The 15,963-nt window shown below is 37.0% G+C and overlaps 2 protein-coding genes across 2 annotated transcripts; both read right to left on the minus strand.

Moving 5' to 3' along the window:
• Positions 1–1,223: 1,223 nt before the first annotated feature.
• Positions 1,224–2,426, minus strand: LOC111780545 (putative F-box protein At3g23950). Its single transcript, XM_023660971.1, has one exon. The coding sequence runs from the start codon at positions 2,424–2,426 to the stop codon at positions 1,224–1,226; it is 1,203 nt and encodes a 400-aa protein (XP_023516739.1).
• Positions 2,427–5,401: 2,975 nt separating this feature from the next.
• LOC111779745 (formin-like protein 13) lies at positions 5,402–15,670 on the minus strand. Its single transcript, XM_023659868.1, has 18 exons — positions 15,283–15,670; positions 13,985–14,685; positions 13,057–13,278; positions 11,520–12,979; positions 11,313–11,436; positions 9,918–9,989; positions 9,256–9,354; positions 9,048–9,089; positions 8,173–8,253; positions 8,038–8,088; positions 7,885–7,966; positions 7,439–7,533; positions 6,769–6,840; positions 6,536–6,652; positions 6,302–6,370; positions 6,147–6,213; positions 5,765–6,046; positions 5,402–5,655 (listed from the first exon to the last, which is right to left on the minus strand). The coding sequence occupies exons 1-17, from the start codon at positions 15,353–15,355 to the stop codon at positions 5,862–5,864; spliced, it is 3,612 nt and encodes a 1,203-aa protein (XP_023515636.1). The 5' UTR covers positions 15,356–15,670; the 3' UTR covers positions 5,402–5,655; positions 5,765–5,861.
• Between the last annotated feature and the right edge of the window lie 293 nt (positions 15,671–15,963).

Raw genomic sequence — 15,963 nt, forward strand, 5'->3', positions numbered from 1 at the left:
TTTGAGAATATTGTATTATATTATTTGGAAAACGATCCAAACCTGCGGCTTATTAAATAAATTACTAACTATTAAAGTAAATATTTAATAATGATTTTTTAAAAAATAAATATAACTTTTGAGAGAAGGTAGGAATCAACAAAAACATAGAGCTTTAAAGTATCTTTGCCATTTCCCCATTGCTAGCTATATTCCCAAGAGATGAATTCTTAGATTTAAAGATGGCTAAATTTTCAATCTTCAATTTTTTCATGATAGACTTCGGAATGAGAAACCGATCGGAATTCTTTATCCATCCGACCTAATTTCGCATCCGAAAATATGGAACAAGGACGGGACTAAATTCTTCTTAGGTCGGGGGATAGCAAAATGAGAAACCTTTAAGAATATATTAAATTAAGAGATAGAGAGAGAGGAAGATATAAATATTTGGGAGGTGGATAGGTAAAAGCGCTGAGAAACAGGGGTTAAGAATGTTACCTCATGAAGACAAAGGAACTTTTCATTCTGAAGCATGCCAACCATCTTGGGAAAAACAAAAGCTGAAAAAAAAAAAAAAAAACGTTCATGAGTTTATAAGCAACTGAACCGATCAACTTCATGAATAAAAGCATTATTAAAAGGGCATATGGGAAATCAACTAATGTAACCATCCAACACTTTCCTGGTACACGTATCACAATGACGCAAGAAATTCCCAAGCACATATATTTACTCCAGTAACTGCTGTAATTGACTTGTATCCCCACTTACCAATTGAAAGAAAAAAATGTACTAAATATAAAGTTATCAGGCTTACCTCAAGGCTCATTCCATGCCAAGATTCTGAACTTGTGCAGAGAAAGGAATCCAGTTTTGCCATTCCAAAGCCAACTGTTACTTACAGAACCGCACAAAAACGATGATTATTTGATAGATGGTAATAATTTTATCAATGAATGACAAATTAAGGAAAAATTGAATGGACGGTGTAGATATTCCGAGTCCTGACCATAAAGGTCATGTAGACAGTATATTTGTCCTTTGAATAGTTCATATAACTTCCCAAGATAGAAGGGAAATAACAAGCAACTTCACGCCCTATGCTGCCATGGGAATAAAAAGTGATCTGTAGCCTAAACTTTGTCTATTATATCCAAAATCCTACCCCATTATATTCCAATGAAAAGAGAGAAAAGCTTATTAGCTATCTATTCCCCAAATGGGAAAACATCAGTGGATTACTAGTTCTCGCTGGGGTTTATGTTGCTGTTTGAGTCAAAATGTGAGAGAGAAACGTTCAAGGGAACCAAGCTCAACGAATAAGGAATCGCTGAAGGATCAACATAGGGGTTTGGACCCAAACTGGCAACGTTACAGACTTCCATCACCTTGCCTGTTTCAGTGTGGTAGAAATAGATAGTTGAATAGACCCTCATCAATAAGACCTCATCTTTAAAGGCTAAGGGATCCATCAATGGATCCATACCCGCAACCAGTTTCTGTTGCATGCTCTTGTGTAACTTGAAAAACATTCTTGGATTCTCTTCCTCAATCACTTGGAGCCGTTTTGAATGTTTGAGCATCCATTTTGTCTCAAAATAGTCTTCCAGATACCAAACAATAATTCCATCTTCACAGATCATGATGAAATGTAGTAAGCCCATGGATTCTCCAATGCATGTTCCAGGGACATTGATGAAAAATTCCAAGACAGGAATTGGAGATGAAATCAACAGAGATAGTTCTTTCTCTGTATCAAATGCAAGGATTTGATCCGTATCAGTTAGCCAATGTAAGATCCCTTTAGCATAAATGCCTTTGTTCTTCAACAAGTTGCCCTTTGAATAGCATACTTCATTTGATTCCTTCCAGGTTCCTGTTTTTGAAGAGTATATTTTAAACGAGTAGTGCAATTCCTCTTGCTCATTCTCCAACTGCTGAATTCTAACTATTCTGAAATTTGTCGAAGTGTTTACAGGGTCCAGGATGGGATCAAATGCTAGAGCAATATTGCTGAACCTGTCCAGCTGAGCCACTTCAAAACTCACCCACTTCTCAAACAAAGGATTGCAGACGTAGATTATTGTAGGGCGGTGTGTAGGGAAGCAACTTCTACAACAAACCAGGCCATTACAGGATGCCAAAATGACAACATCCTCGGGCAGGAAACCAAGGACCATTTTCTGCACCTTAGAATCTGCATTTACTGGCATATAGCTAAATGTTTTTATATCGTCAAGGCATTTTTGGTATTTCTCTTGAAAGATGAAACCAGATAACGTCAATCCAGTCTTCTGGAACTGAGCTTGTACAAATGAGCGGTCTGAAATAAGTTCATGCCACCCTTTAGAAACGGACCTCATTTCAACAAGAGTCTTCGTTGGCAACCGAGATAAAACATCAAAGGGAATATCTCCGTCATTCATGACCCTGAGATCCTCCATGTACTAGCATTGGAAACTCGATGTTAAAAATAGATTAAAAAAACCATGAATAAATAGGCTAATGGACAAAGAGCTTTCTAGGCATCTTATGTTAAGGAGAAATTACATTGACACTGAAATATCAATACGTGATACAGTTGATAGAGAGCCTATCTATTCTTTGAATTTCTCTAGTAGCACAGCCATACAAATCTAGATGAAATAATCCAAGCTCTGTCAACGCTTCAATTCCCATTTACACAAATCTTGGTCAGTATTAGGAAATAAATGCATTACAACTTATCAGGATAAGCAAGATGATATAGCTTGGACACTAGAGAATTTCCATTACTTTGTTCTCTGCTCTGTCCTCTTCTACGACCCTCCAATCAAAGAACTAAACCAGCATAACTATTCAATTACTGTAAGAAAAGGGGTAATAGACTCCGGGTCTTGATTGGCATGAGACATTATTGTCTTCATACGAAGGCAAAAAATGAAGAAACAAAATTCGTCGATCAGTGGATCATTTTATTTTATTTTATTTTATTTTTGTGAAATCAAATATCATCTACAGACGTGAAAATAGAGAGAAGTAAAGCTTCTCGAACCTTATAGACAGTGCAAATTCTGCCATCAGATAACCGACTAAATTAGTTAGAAAATGCAAACTAATCGCTAACAAATATTCGAAGTTTATTTTCTCTCCTACGATAGTATTGTTAAAATAACTATTATCAATACATGCTCATAACTGAAAAGATTTTCCGTTCGAAAATCAGGGAGTTAATACAAAAGCGGAAAGCAAAAAGCATAGAGTGGATTGAATAAAGCTATGAACAACATCCATGAAACTCAGCCACCTATGAAAACATGAACACGCAAAGCGTAAACCACATGAAATATGATTTTCGAAAATATTGTGAAGGAAACTAAAAGTTTATGTAAGCCGTTTTCAGTAAGAAATAATGTTAATACTTAAATCTTCTCCCTCTTTTTTCTTTTCATTCTGTTTTTTCATCCATGAACAGCCATACAGTACTGGTCAGCCAAAGAAAAATGCTCAAAATGCTGGTGATGCTCGCATTCAAACACATCCACTACTGTAAGTTCTCTCCGACGCCATGAACAAGGAAGCTACAGACTAACAGCGAAACAGTCTACTATATCAAAACGAGAAGTTCATAACATCCAAAGCAAAGAGGAAGCTCAGTTATCGACGTCTAAATGCATGAAACGTCTCTTACAAGTCGATTCTCATACGCAATGCATGGAGCACCAAAATACGAATCCATGAGGAAGAAGAAACGACTATAATAGAATCAAAGCACAGGCAGAGTACAGAGACACAAAAATAAAATCACGGAAACGAAGCCTTCTAAAAACTCTTTCACCTGTCAACAGAACGGCGTGGAGGAATCGAGAAAGATATGCAGATAAGCGAAGAATATGAAACGAACCGAGCAGTGGCGGGACGGGGCCTCAGCTCTGCAACTCTGCCATTGGAATGAAAGCAACGCAAATGCTTTTAAGCAGTTGTATTCCGTGACGTGGCTGTAAAAGAAGAAGAAGAAACGATCGGGGTTTTATACGCTGTGTAACAGCTGGACCATTTTAGCATTTCCTTTATTTTTTTCTCGATTTTTTAAATCTTATTTTAATATTTCTGATATAATTGAAATATTTAAATGGTTTGGTATATAGAAATAGAAGGTATATTTAATCAGTTATATTTTACAAATATTGATTAATGAGCTTAGTTAAGTTATATTTATATATAATGAAAATAAAATGTATATTATTTTTTTTATAAAAAAAATCCATGCATATGCTTGAACTAAAAAAAAAAAATGAATACTTTTATTTCTTTTTAATCACCACAAAATACAAACTATAAATAATTCAATAACAATATTTTAATCAATAACTCTATGCTACTTAACTAATTAACACATATATCGAAATATTAAAAAGTCAAAATGTGATGTCCCACGTTGGTTGGGGGAGGAGAACAAATCACCCTTGAGTGTGGAAACCTTCCCCTAACAGACTCGTTTTAAAGCCTTGAGGGGAACCCGAAAGGGAAAGCCCAAAGACTTGAGGGGAACCCGAAAGAGAAAGCCCAAAGAGGACAATATTTGCTAGCGGTGGATCTGGATCGTTACAAATGGTATCAGAGCCAGTCACCAGACGATGTGCCGGCCTTCTCGCTGTTCCCCGAAGGGGGTAGACACGAGACGGTGTGCCAGTAAGGACGCTGGACCCCAAAGGGGGTGGATTTGGGGGTGGTTCCACATCAATTGGATAAAGGAACGAGTGCCAGCGTCAGACGATGTGCCGGCCTTCTCGCTATTTCCCGAAGGGGGGTAGACACGAGGCGGTGTGCCAGTAAGAACGCTGGACCCCAAAGGGGGTGGATTTGGGGGCGGTCCCACATCGATTGGATAAAGGAACAAGTGCCAGCGAGGTCGCTGGACTTCGAAGGGGGGTGGATTGTGATGTCCCACATTAATTGGGGAGGAGAACAAATCACCATTTATAAGAGTGTGAGAACCTCCCCCTAGCAAACGCGTTTTAAAGCCTTGAGGAGAACCCGAAAGGGAAAGTACCATTTATAAGAGTGTGAGAACCTCCCCCTAGCAAACGCGTTTTAAAGCCTTGAGGAGAACCCGAAAGGGAAAGCCCAAAGAGGACAATATCTACTAGCGGTGGATCTGGGTCGTTACACAAAATTTCTTGAGACAAATAAAAATGATTAAAATTCATAATGTTGTATTTGTTCGATTCTTTGTCTTTCTTTTTAATAAATATATTTTTCGGGGAAATCGATTAATGATTTAACACGAATGGAGATGAGGAGCAACGAGGTAAAATAAAATCCCTATTGAATGTCGAAACATTGTAGGAAAAGACATTCTTATCCCTAGAGAAAGTGTTGATCATAATATAGAAAGAAAATGAATGATCAGGCAGGGGAAAATTTTGAGCAAAAACTGAGGTGTAAATAGGCATAACACAACTCAAAATTTTCTTTAAATAATGGTAAAGCTAAATACACATTTGGATGAATTTTTGTTCCAAAACAAAAGAATGTCAGGGGATCTTCAAATTATAAAGCAACCTTGAAAGGTGACTGTCTTGTATCCCCTGATGAGATTATGTACACACAAGAATTTGTTCAGTTTTGATACAAGCAGCCAGCCTGCTCAGCGCATTGAGCAACAGGATGAAGCTTGATCTGCCTCGGTTGCTGCAGTGCAAATATCAAAAGCTGTTGAATATACGGAGAGAAACGAAGCTATGGATTTGAGATATCGATAGACGACGAAAGCGCCATGAAACCGGGTTAAGAATGTTACCTCATGAAGGAGTGGTACACTTCCCACTAGAACTAATTGCTTGTGTTGGATGTCTGTAAATCTGGAGGGCTTACTTGAAGGAACTTGACATGCTAACTTACTTGACATTGCCAATCTCGACCTGGGAGCGTGATAACTTCTTCGTCCTCGTCTTTTTGTGCACGTGCCCCGTCTTTGATTTTTCCTTTTCAGTTGCTTTCTTCAATTCAAGCTCTATCTGCTTGCAGTTTTCCTCGTGGGCTCGGTTAAACATACTCACAAAGTTGCATAAGGTTGACATAACTGCAGTGGGGGGAGGGTGGTTAGACCAACAACGACACTAAAAGGAGTCATCTACGGTTTAACATCTCGTACTTTGTTTCTGCTCATAATGAACATATACCTTGTTCAAAGGGGCAGCGAGCTGGATCTTCTCCAAAATAAAGAATCAAAGAATCTACATTTCTACCCTGAAAAGTATCAATTTCCAGATAAGCAATAACCTAATCCAAGCAGAGGATCAAAATTTGCACAGATGCACCATGAAGCAGCACCTACCACGCTAGAGTATAGTGAAGCCAAAGTTCTGACTTCAGCTTCAGCGAAACGAAGAAACTCCTTTAAAACCTGAACAACCGGGGGAGAGGGGAGTTAATGAAGTCAACAGAGCACTGATAAAACTTGTCTAAGAAATGAAAAAAATTATTTTCAAGTGACAACAGAAGTTCCCAGCTCAAGGAACATAATTCTAAGTAAATTAGATGGGTAACTTAAATCAGTGAGCTTTAATACCATTCGGAAATTATTGGATATAGGGCCATCATTTTCAGATGTAGACAATTCTTGAACAATTTTCTCCAACCCTTTGCTAATTGCTTGCATCTCCTCCGCCAAAATCTTCAATTGTACCTGGCCGGAAATCGAACCTGTGTCAGTCAGGGAGGCAACCCCCTCACAGCCAAAAAATACACACACATGCACCAAGAATAAAAAAAAGGACCAAAACGAACTAAAAGAGATAAAACCTTTGATGCAGGCTCCAAGCTTGCAAGATCATTAGAAAAATCCAAAACTTCTGGCAGTTTGTCAGCAAGTATCTACACTTGTCAATAAATAATAAACTCAGAAAACTAGTTCTAGTAGACCATACTACGCCAGTTAAAGAAAATAGAGTACCTAAACTTGAGACGAAGATAAAGAAAATATGCCCGAAATGAACTACTTTAGTTAAGGAGATTTTCAAGAGATTATTAAGCACACAAGGGGCTTAATTCTCTCCAATAACCATCAACGGGTCCTAAAGTAAGAACAAAGAAATTCAGCTTGAGATCATCATGGAACCACTTCAAGTATATTATTATCTTTACAACTAGCTCTAGATTTTTACTACCGGAGATAAAATTGAAAAACTCAAGCATCACCGTAATTTTCTAATCCCATAACAGTCTCTCAATTAATTTCATGCCCCTTCGTTACTGATTTTAGGTGTGTTATTGTCCATTCTTGATTGTTTTACAGAAGGCGCCAATCTCCTCCAACCCACACGTTTTTCTTTCCTTGTTCTTTTTTCCCCCCTCACTCTTTCTCACTTCTGGCTACAAGTTATCTTACGGTTTAAAAAGTGAGATACATAACATTAGAAAAACGACAAAATGTAGATCATGCTCATTGAGCAATAGGCAGTACAAGTTGCACCTTGCAAAGATAATGCATTAGAGTCATCTTGTTGTTTCGTGCACGAGTTTCTGTCAGTTTAAGAAGGCTATCCAGCCTAAATCCTATAGCAGAGCCTAAAAAGGAACAACAACCATGAGGAGATGAAGTCAATGAGACGATTATAAAAGAAATATTTCAGTTAGCAAGAGAGTGATAATCTTTCTACACAGAGGGGGGGAAGGAAGCAAACTCAATTTAGCGTAACGTACAAATTAAAGATATTATTGTGGAAATGGTTTATAGGAAACAAAAGAAGAAAGGGAGTTCAAATTAAAGACCGCTGGAAGTCAGTTTTCAAATTTTTAATAATTCTAAAACAAGAAGTTTAAAATGTTCAGATAAATTCATGTACTGTCTTCATGATGGTAAACAAATGGCTGTAATAGACTGAATTCAGAAAAAATATAGATGCAACATCAACTAACCCCTCGCTGTTCCCTGGTTTAAAGCATTTCCTAGAGATAGTATTGTCTGCATGACTCTCTTCAACTTCACTGAACTTTTTATCTGAAATAAAGGTATTAGGAAAGAGAAACGAGATCCCAAATCCATGTCATAGAACCATGGGCAGAAATTACCTCTTCTGCAGCAGAGTTAACAAAGTTCAAGCTTTTTTTGAGGTCAGTGACCTGCATGACCAACAACAGGGATGGTTAAAGATTATCTACATATTCGTGCGTGTGTGTGTGGATGTGGCAGGTAAGGCTATTGACCTGACAGCTGAACTGCATCTTGAATGAGAAAACTCGAAGTTTACATTCAACACGAGGTACTTGCATCAACTCTAAGAAGAACTGTGAGAAAAAATATTATATCATTCGTCCATTCTAAACTCATAAAACCAAACTTTTTTTTTTAAAAAATTAAAAAAAGAGAAATGAGGAAAAAAGGAAGAAGGAGAATGTAATTTTCCAAATTTGATCAGCAGTGCAGTTTGAACAAAAATGACAGATAGTGGATGAGATTAGAAATATGGAAACGCAATACAAGTTTTCAAGCATCGCTACATGAAAAATTTAACTCAATATATTTACTACAATGATATGAGGGGGAAAACAAGGTTAACAACAAAACAACTAAAGACAAAAGGTCCAAGGAAAGTTCTCACTATGCTAATTTTTCAAAGAACTAAGGAAAGTTCTCAGTTGATTGCTGTCAAATTCCATTAGGAATTAGCAAGATGGAACCAGAACGTTTCTTGCATTTAAGGCATTATAACGTACAAAGAAAAAAAAAAATTAAAAAAACCTCACTGATCAACAAAGTAATAAAGTCGCGAATTAATTTATCGAAGTTGAACAGAAAATTTTCCAACTAATTTGCAGGGGAAAACATTTTTCACTAACTTTAATATTTCATGCATATGTTGCTCAAAAGTTTGAAAATCACCATGTTAATAATCCACATACTGCCATTGAAGAATAAGAAATTGCCTCAAGACAATTCAGTATTATTTCATGCTTATCCTCGGAGCAGTAATAAAATTACGATAAATGTGATTATAAAAGGCGATTTTACATTCTTCATGCATCAGTTATATAAACGTGCAATGTACATGTCATCCATGCTGAAAAGTTTCTTTAAGAACCTGTTCACATTTTCCAAGCTTCTCCTTTTCTCCGGTGTACCCCTGCACATGAGCATGCCTGCATTAATTATCCATCTTTCGCTTTACCCCTTGAGTTATCCCAAACTTAGAAGTACTTAAATTATTAGCATTAACAAGGCCTATAGTGCCTTCACCGAGAGAGAATGCAAGACCTTTCAAGGATTATCTTTTTTTATAATTTACCAACCTTGAGTAAATCCATTTCCTCCTTTGTCGGACAAAACTTAATAAGATTCTCAACCTGATCGATATCCAGCGCTGCATCTTCAAGGTCAAGCACAGAACTCTGCCACCAATACCCAAGAAGGCACACTATTTAAGGTTAATTAGTAAGAATAAATTACCAAACAAAATTGAGTGTGCATTACACACAAATATCAACGATACTAATTAGCCGAATTCTTTTAAAAACCAAATTATCATTGATTGGAGAATAACAAAAAAAATGGTCATCTTCCACTACAAACATCAAACATCAGAGGAAGAGGTATACTACAATTCAAACTAACAAAAAAAGCAACATAATGCATAGAATTAACATTGCTATCATGATAATTGGCAAACATCCCAGGGTTCTTATTACCCTAAAAAAGTTTTCATTTTGTTTCATCGACAGTAACTATACACTAGCCAACAATAGAAGACAGATCTTAAAATCTATTAAAGTTGAGCAGCAAGAACATTGCTAAACAACAATGGAGCGACAATTCTTCCATGGTTTCATCGTCAATCATTCATTTAGCACCACATCAAGTAGCCATGATGATTAGATTATTGAAGAATATTTTACTTAATTGAAAGATATACAAATATAGATCTTACAGGCATGTTAAATATAAACCATCTTACCATTAAATCCTGCAAAGGCACCTTGACCTTTGAAAGCATGATTTCACAATTGTAAGCTCGCCTATGATCAATCTGTAACAGTAGCAGGTAATCAAACAGCACATCAAGGAATCCCAAAAAAGTTTATATTAATTATAACAAGAAGGAGAAGCAGAAAGCGATAATAATCATGCTCATACTTGCGTTTTTAAACAATGTCAGCTACAAGATACTGGTAGGAAAAGCAACCAAAATGACTATTTCAAATAAAAATCTTTTGGCAAAAAATTGGAATAGTTAATCAGACAACAGCAGTGAATTTGGAATTATAAGTGGTTAAATTGCATAAATGACTGGTTACACCAGTATTCATTCATATGATCTGTTCTTTTGATATAAAATCTACAATAATATAGAAGAAGCTTAAAGGAAAGAAATATCAAGTCTTACAAGAAGTCTCTTCGATCTTTCTAAGTTCATTAATTAAATTCTATTTTCCAAAATAAAATATTAACTAAATTTAGTTTGATGTCTCAAAAGCGATGCATGCATGCAATCGAATAGCCACTCATTATAGTGCTTAATTTGACCATGTAGTAAATTATTTCAACTACACCCAATCTAAAAGGTGATGAGCGTTCTTTTAAAAAATTGTATTACTTTGAAGAATGCTTTTTAAGGAGCCATATCAGAAAGGATAATATTAATGACATTTGCAATTATTGTGGTTATCTAATTATTGAAGAACACTGGTAGTCTTTTATGTCTCTATAAAGAACACTAGCCTTCAATAAAACCACAAATCTTTCATTTATAACAGCACCCGCTTCAGAAAAGTGCATACTGTTAGAAATTATTCACTCGTTATTGGGAAGTTATTAAGCTGGTTAGCAGGTTATTTGTTAGGTTGTTAGTCTGTAAACATTTTTGACTTGGAGTAGTCTGTATATATTTCGACTTAGAGTAGTTTAATAACAGAAATTTTCTCGAAATCTTTCATTTAATACATAAATTTTAAGAAAATTAAAAGTTAGAATAAATGAAGAGAAATGATTGCTGCTATTCTAGGATTGAGTGCAATCATTTCAACTGCTTACACTGATGCCGACTACACTGAAGTCCGAAGCCTAAGTTTCAAAATAACAGAAGTCATGACGATGATGTCTGGAAAAAGGTTTCTTTTGCATAATTTTTTTAATGTTCTCTAAATGTTATCAGTATACATGCTTTGGTTTGTTATATAACTTCATAATGTCCTTAAAATGATCCGTTGTCAGTCATTCACCAGATGCATCCCTCTGTTGTAATAGTTTTTTATAGTAATAATTCATAACCTACAGGAAATGACGTCACAAGAATGATGATAGTTCTAAAGTATATGATGCCCAGCATCAACTGCTAGATGATTTTAATTACCAGTTGTACTTTCTCAGGTTTATTCCCAACTGAACCAGGCCCACCTGACTTCTTGAGCAGATCAGGAGCAGGAACTGCCGCTGAGAAAAGACTTTCAAGCTCTGACATGTCAATCTCTGGTGCCCTACAACAAAATATTAATTTGATTGATTCAGAAGCATTGTTTGACTTGTTTCAAAACTTCTCTAGTATTAAGGGTTGGCATACCTGGAAACTTCACCAGTTTTTTGAGTTTCAGCCCATAAGCTTCCTTGCACTGCTTTAGATAACTTTAACCAATGCAATGGCTTAAGTTTCTTGGTTATATGTGATCTTGAATTTATAGTGCGTGACAAACTCCGTCCCTTTATACCTGATGGATAACTATTTGGTGGCGGAGGACACCTAGACAAACCATTTTCGAGAAGAGAATCAGAACATAGTTCACCAGATTTTGAAGTCCCTCTCCCAGAAAGGGTAGGAGGAGGGGGAGCAGAAGGAACAGCTGAAGAGGAGCCTGTGGTGGAAGTTGGCGGTGGTGGAGGAGGGGGAACAGATGGAAATGTTGAAGTATATTCAACCTGTCTAAACGGAAGAGGTGGGGGCGGAGGTGGAACAGAAGAAGATGTTGAAGTACTTCCAACCTGCATGGATGTCATAAGAAGAGGTGGTGGTGGTGGAGGAGGAACAAATGGAGATGTTAAAGTACTTTCATCCTGTTTGGACGACATAGGAAGAGAGGGAGGCGGAGGTGGAGGTGGCAAAGGAACTGGAGATGAAATTGTATGATTTACAGTGGATGTACAAAGAGGAGGTGGTGGTGGTGGTGGTGGTTGAGGCACTAAGGATGCAATTGCTGAGGTTACAGACAGGGGAGGGCCAATGGTTGATAACTGACTTTGATCCTTTGAATAGATTTTTCTTTCCTCGGTGAGAGAAGATTTATCTGGTCCTAGAGTTGATAAGTTATTAGACGGAAGTGCTGATGCAGTTGGAGGAGGGGGAGGATAAGGTACAGAATTAGCAACAGAAATATGAGGAGGTGGTGGCATGGTTGTCCCTGTAAGGAAAATTTTAGTGCGAAGAGATTCAGGCGCAAGAGAAACAGCCAATGCTGCATTCGGAAAAGATGAAGATGCAGTTTTGAGATGAGAAACCTCTGTTTCTCCTTCAGAAACAAGAAATGAGTGGCTTCCAACCGAAGCACTGTGTGAGGTCCTATTGCTTCTCTCTGAATTCCGCGAATCTAGCAAAATGTCATAGTTAAGTGGAAAAGCCTCTGAAGATCGAGGCACCTGTTGGAATACTGAATCACGTTCATTGTTCTGTTCAGTTTTAGCAGCATCCGGAGAAAATTTAGATGTTCGAACAGACTCTTCCTTCTCTAGGAAAAGTTTGTTCTCCAATGTGAACTTCTGCGGAAGTTTTCTGGGACTTGTACACTGAAGTAAAGAACTAAATTGTGTACTCCAAAGAGAATTATTGTCTGTCTTTTCTTGGGCTATGTTTAAGGCATTCATCTGATGAAGCATATTAAGGGCAACATCTGCTTTGGGATCTAACCAATCCACATGACTAAAGATCTCTTGTACTTTAGCAAATGCTTCAATGGGGAGACCATCCTCCTCAATGCAAAGTATATCATTTGGAACAGTAGAAGTTCCGGCATCCATCTCAGAGAAAAGAATCTACATTCAATTGATAACCAAAGAAAATAAGCAAGAGAGGCAGTACTAGATAATCATGCCAGGAAAAACAAGCATACCTCTGCTCGAAACTCCTTTGGAAATTTATCTTTAGCGTTCCATAAAGTGTCGATCTCTTCACGGTTGACAATTAAGATATTAGAGCGAATAAAAGCAGTATTAAACATTGCTCTGAACATCATCTCTTCAGATTCCATGTCGTCATGCAAGCTGATGCACTCAAGAACAACATCTCCTTGAATATGGCAATTAATATCAATCTTAACCAGTTCTGATTCTACCTGCAACAGGGTACAAAAGGTTGACCATCTGGAAACATCGGGGATTTTAAGTGTATTTACACAAAAGTGTTTAACTTAACTCCAAATCAGTCGGCTTTACTTTTGACTAGGCCAAGAGGGCGAAAGCATAGGAAAAGTACAGGAAATGAATTTCTCTTGCAGATTAAATCATAAATTCAAAACTTCCTGGTCTAACTTGATTGCCTAGGTAGCTCATTTACCACTGAACCATGGAGCAACCCAAAGTTAATCTCCTATTTAAAACTAGTAGAAATTTAAATTTCAAAAGAAAAAAAAATGGTGCTTATGATCATCGCACTTCAACTTTTTGTTTGTTATCATGGTGAAAGTTAATTTGAACCTAAAATAGGCAGCAGTGAGAGAACATTAGGATCAGCACAAAGTAGTTAAGATGCACAGAGTATGGTTAAACAATTACAAGAATATGGGATGTCCATTCTAAGCTGCAGAATTTCCAACTTGGCCAGCTATGATGTTATGAGAAGAAAATAATTTACTCGAACTCGTAGAGAAAGTAGATATACTCTACCCGCTTAGCTATGTTCATATGGGAAGAAGAAAACAATGTATTAAGAATCCAAACCCTTTATCACTTGAAAAATTAATGCTTCCGGAAATGATAATATGAGGTTTGTTTTCAATCAACTTGTGATTCTGACAAATACAGATTAAGGGATCACATCACCTGTTTGTAGGAACGGACATTTTTACTTCTTTTTGGAGTTGAATACAGAACTTTAGGAGCTCGATCACTGACGAGCAGAGGATCTTGTCCATATATTCGAAATATTGGACGGCAACCACCCTCTCCATCAACATTTGGAATAAATCTCAAAATGATACAATCCAAAGTGAGAGCTCTGTCCATAGGTGGCCATTCTAAGGCTACATTCCTCCTTGCAATGTATTGAAGATATCTTAATTGAGAAGGAACTGGATTCATAGGAGACAAAACATGTAAAAGCTCACGCGGTGCCTGCCTGTAAACCATGTCCAATGTTCTTTGCTCCCCACTATATTGTTTCCTAAAAATCAAGAGAGCCGAAAGCATGAAAGCTAAAACTGGCCAACCACCACGCTCACAGTGCATTAGCAAAACGTTATTTTGTCCAAGGGAGAGCCAACTCTCACATGATCTTAGAAAATGGTGAAGCACTTCCATTGTCAGAACTGGGCAACCCTCGTACTGCTGAGGGTAGTCCATTATGGTCATTTCATACTTCGATAAGATATCGCCCATCTGACTTTGCATCTCTAATCTCCTAAAATTGAATACCAAGAACGATGCATCTGCTAAATGCTCTCTGAGTTGAGCAACTATTCCACATAAGTAAGCTTCATAATTCTTCTCCTTCCACGAATCTGTGGTAAAACAGCAATCAAAAACTGCAATACAAAATACAGGTTCATGTCAGCCAGTATAGCAACATGTCTCAAATTTGAATCTAATATCGTTCAGAAGTTCAATTTCAAGTTCTCTGGACAAATATAAAGTTAAACAGTATCTTTCCCAACTCGTCTGCATACAGATAGAGACATGATCCGTGCGTTCTTATATTCAAGTTTGAAGGCTACATCATATTAAATAAACAAGAGATTCTGAACCAAAATCAGGCAACGTTTCAGACTTGTACAGAACCAACCTAGAAATGGTTCCAAATTAATCAATCACTCATCCAGAGCGGTAGTGATAGGTTTAAGTCCTTCAATCTAGCTTATTCAACTTCATTGCGTGAGAAATGAAGACAGTGAGATACGGAATCCGCAAACAACATTCTCTTTCGATTCCATTCCCCATTTGTACTAAAGTTCCCTTCTCGTATCAGAAATTTCACCACTAAAATAAGCAAAACACAAGCTGATGCACCATAAAACCCATCTTCTCACATCGAGACAATCGAGAATGAGAATTTATACATTATTCAGGCCATTAGAAAAGGAAGCCTAATCAATCGAACCAAAAAGAAGACAGAAAGACAGTACCATAAACTCTTTCACAGATCTCGAGAAGGCCATCGGGCGGCTTCCGGAAGAACAATTTGCGCAGCAACGCCATATCACCTGCCAACTAATCCTCCCAATTCCACCCCGAAATTCATTCGTATAAAACGAAAACTGCCAACGATTGACTCCGTTTATTGTCAGTTCCTTTGTGTTGAAGCTCGAACGTTTCAGCTGGTAATCTCCTTTCCCCTCCGTGTGTTGCGTCGATATGCAGTGGTTTTCCCGGCAGACGGCTTCGTTTTCCTGTGTTTGTTAGTAGTTTCAGTTTTCCGTACTTCTGCCATGGCTGATACCTCCGAGATGGATGACGTGGACACCATAATTAGCTGCCATCTATATTTCTTCACATTTATTTATTTTTTCCGTCGTATGAACAAATTTCCATATAGATGTTCGGTGTTCTGCTTCTCTTGGCCGCATCGATAATTACAAGCGAAGGTAAATAAATCATTAATTAATATTTTCACCATAAATATATATTTTTTTTTTCTAAAATTCTTTTTTTATTATTTAATTTAACGATGAGATTAAATTTAATCCAACGTAAATAATTTATTTAAATTTATTTAAATTTATTTAAGTTTAATCCAACGTAAATAATTTAATAATCTTGGTTTGAGTTAGGTTGATCGGGTTTTTTTTAATTTTAAATTAATAAAT

The sequence above is a fragment of the Cucurbita pepo genome, chromosome LG18, assembly GCF_002806865.2.
Source record: "Cucurbita pepo subsp. pepo cultivar mu-cu-16 chromosome LG18, ASM280686v2, whole genome shotgun sequence".
Lineage (NCBI taxonomy): Eukaryota > Viridiplantae > Streptophyta > Magnoliopsida > Cucurbitales > Cucurbitaceae > Cucurbita > Cucurbita pepo.

Coding starts and splice junctions, on each gene's coding strand:
- LOC111780545 (XM_023660971.1), bottom strand. CDS start 2,426: ATGGAGGATCTCAGGGTCATGAATGACGGAGATATTCCCTTTGATGTT.
- LOC111779745 (XM_023659868.1), bottom strand. CDS start 15,355: ATGGCGTTGCTGCGCAAATTGTTCTTCCGGAAGCCGCCCGATGGCCTT. Junction 9,355..9,917: donor TGCCTTTGCAGGATTTAATG/GTAAGATGGTTT, acceptor TATTGGTGGCAG/AGTTCTGTGCTTGACCTTGA. Junction 6,214..6,301: donor CTTCACTATACTCTAGCGTG/GTAGGTGCTGCT, acceptor GATACTTTTCAG/GGTAGAAATGTAGATTCTTT.